The 3230-nt window shown below is 31.4% G+C and overlaps 1 protein-coding gene across 1 annotated transcript in view; it reads right to left on the reverse strand.

Moving 5' to 3' along the window:
• Positions 1–2387: 2387 nt before the first annotated feature.
• The window catches only part of LOC125863950 (uncharacterized), a 180610-nt gene continuing 179767 nt past the window's right edge, over positions 2388–3230 (reverse strand). The window contains exon 3 of the mRNA XM_049543915.1: positions 2388–2648. Coding sequence (XP_049399872.1) covers positions 2623–2648 — 26 coding nt within the window. The 3' untranslated portion in view covers positions 2388–2622. The remainder of the gene's footprint in view (positions 2649–3230) is intronic.

Here is a 3230-nt window from a genome sequence, read left to right on the forward strand (position 1 = left end):
TTTGCATTTAAATTTCTATAATCAATAACCATTCTACTTTTTCCTCTTTTTTGTTCACTATGTTTATTTACGATAAATGCCGGGCTTGTATGCTTACTATTGCTTTCTTGTATATATCCTTTTTCTAGTAATTCATCTATATGTATCTTAAATTCGGTTAAATCATTAAAATTATACTTTAATGGTTTTTGGGTTATTATACTGTTATTATCAATTAGCTCAATTTTTACTTTTGTTTTATGTTTTTCCCATCCTTGTAAAGGATCCTCACTATATAATAATTCTAACTTATCTTGAATTATTTTTACTTTATCTATAGAGAATATAATTAATTCTATTTTAGGGTCTTCTTCTTTTATATTTTCTAATTTTTGTGTAATTTTTTCACTTCCTTTTATCCATTCTGTTGTTTTTCGTTTTTTATTATTTACTCTTTTTGCTCCTATTTTTTGTTTACACGGTGTCGTGAACCACCAGTGTGTTTTTGTAATTATATGTGGGTATAATTTTTCTACAAAAGGCATTACTAATAGCATATATTTTGTAGTTAATTCAAAGTTATATATTTCTTCAATAGTTAATATCTTATCCCATATTCGTATTTTTATACTTTTTGCCTTATATGTGATCATGTTTCCTTCATTATTAAATCCTGTTACTACTGTAGGTGTTTTTAATTTTTCCCACTTATCTTCTGGTAAACAATTATATTTATATATATTAGCTTCTGCTCCCGTATCTATCATTGGTGTATAATATCGGTTGTAATCTCCTTCTATTATTATCTTTGCAAGTATATATATTTTCATATTTTTATCATACCAAAGTCCTTTTTATTATTACTCTTTTATTTTCATAATTTATTGTTAACTGTTTGTCTTCTAGATTATATGGTTTTACTTGTTCTAACCATTTTATTACTAAAATGATATTTTCATTTCCTTGATATATTTTGAATTTTATCACTATTGGTACTCCTCCGATGATTATTTCTTTTTCTGTAGTTTCTTCGGTATACATTAATGCTTTTGGTAGTTCGGAGCATGACTGTTCAACAGTTATTATTTCATCTTCCGTCACTAATTCTCGTGTGATATAGTTTTCTTCTCGTCCTGTATCTATTAATATTAAATATTTTCGTTGTTCCATTATTCCAGTTATGTAGTAATGATGTGGTTTTATATCTTCTTCCATTGATTTTTGTGGGGTTTTATCTATTCTCCTTGAGGTACTCATTTTTTATGATGTTTGGGGTATCTCATTGTTTGTTCTTTTCGATGTGGTTAGTCTTTCTTTTACTATTTCTAAATCTTCTTCTATATCAATTTCATTATAACTATAATCATTTTTATCTATGACTGTAACTATTCTTTCAAAGGGATCTTTTATTTTATTTTGTCTATTTTATTTTTTGCTGTTATTTTATGTTTTGTTGTTAGAACATATAAGTTTTTACATCTAGCAGTAAATATTTTACTTTCTGGGGCTAGTTCTATCCCTGACATTCGCCAGTATAATACTAGTGATTTATCTATATTTCTGTCATTTATTGCTACTGAGTAGTTAACACTTATTATAAACTTATATTTTTGGTAAATGAGGTTACCTCTTACTGCACTTATTATACTTTTTTCTATGAGTTGTATAATTCTATCATCCGCTAAGTATATTCCTATGGGTGTATCTATTCCTTCTCTAAAACATGCTTTTATTAATATTTTTGTTCCTCCTAAATGTACATATTTAATTGGATTTTTAGCCTTAATATCTTGTATTTCTTTATTTATTATTCATTTATTTATTATTGGTATTTTGGCCTTTCCTTTAGTGTATTTGCAATCTATGATATGCTCTCTTTGACTTACTACATAATATTCTTCGTTTTGTCGTTTAAACCAGTTTCTTACTGTTGATATTTCGAATATTTTTGCTACGCTTAGGTCTAATTCTTTTCCTTTTATTTGTTCAAATACACTATTATCAAATATTATTTTTTGTTCTAAATATTCTTTGTCTTGATGTTCTTCTTTATTTATTGTTTGTATATCTTCTTCAGTCATTTGTTATATTATAGAATTCATTATCTGATTTTATTTCTATGTCATTATCTATTTCATTTTCCGATAATTCATATATACTATCATTGCTTTCTAATTCATAATCTACGTATTCTATTTGTGTATATTTTTTATCGTCTATTATTATTTCTGATATTTGTTTTTTCTTTGGATTTTTAGGTAATTTACAATCTCTCGCTATGTCACGACCCGATTTATCAAGTATGATGGCACCTACTATAACCCACCAGCAGGTAAGCCAACCCGTAACTCGGAACAACAAGTAATGGATCTGAGGGTAGAAATTAACCAAGAGTAGGCAAATAATAATAATATAAATAGGCGGAAGCACCCAAAACATATATACAAATAAAGATCCCTCCCAGAACCTGGAAGTCACTAGTACAGAGCTACTACAAAATGAGTACAAGTCCCAAAACTGGACAACAGAGACTGGACTGTCTCGAAAGGAAAAAGACAAGTCTATATATACAGATGGAGACTGAAATAGTACAAAACGCCGTGTGCTCACCCCCGTCTCCGGAAAAGTCTACTCCAAGCTCGATCAACGCTGGCTACTAGTGCTCGGACCTGCATCACAAAATAGATGCAGAGCGTAGCATGAGTACCAAAACAACAGGTACCCAGTAGGCATCATCGGCCGACTGAGCAAGATAAGCAAAAGTAAACTGAAATGCGAATAAAGGGTCACATCAAGTGCAAATAGTAGTAAATGGGGAGTATGTACACGAGCGTACAGGCAACAAAGACAAGCAATCTAACTAACTCCGTCGGGCTCCCATAAACTCGACGGATACGCTCGTGCACAATAAAAGAAACCACCTGCACGGACCCCCATAAGCCCGGCAGATGCACTGGCAGTTGAAGTAAAATAATGGAGCTAGAAGGTCTATCACAATATTACCAAATTCCGGACTTTTAACTGAACCATTCCCAATCATATTCTCGGATTTCATTACGTCCCGGACTTTAATCAGAATTTCTCCAACCTCCAAAACCTCAACCTACAGATGAGAGTAATCAAGACTAAACTGAAGCTTTAGTGAGGAATTGGGAATACACCACGTGCAAGCTGGACCACGGACTCGAACCGGGTTCTATAGCTAATGAGTCAACCTATATGGGCTGGACCACGGACTCGAACCGGGTGCT

This window comes from Solanum stenotomum, chromosome 1, assembly GCF_019186545.1.
Source record: "Solanum stenotomum isolate F172 chromosome 1, ASM1918654v1, whole genome shotgun sequence".
In the NCBI taxonomy this organism is placed as follows: domain Eukaryota; kingdom Viridiplantae; phylum Streptophyta; class Magnoliopsida; order Solanales; family Solanaceae; genus Solanum; species Solanum stenotomum.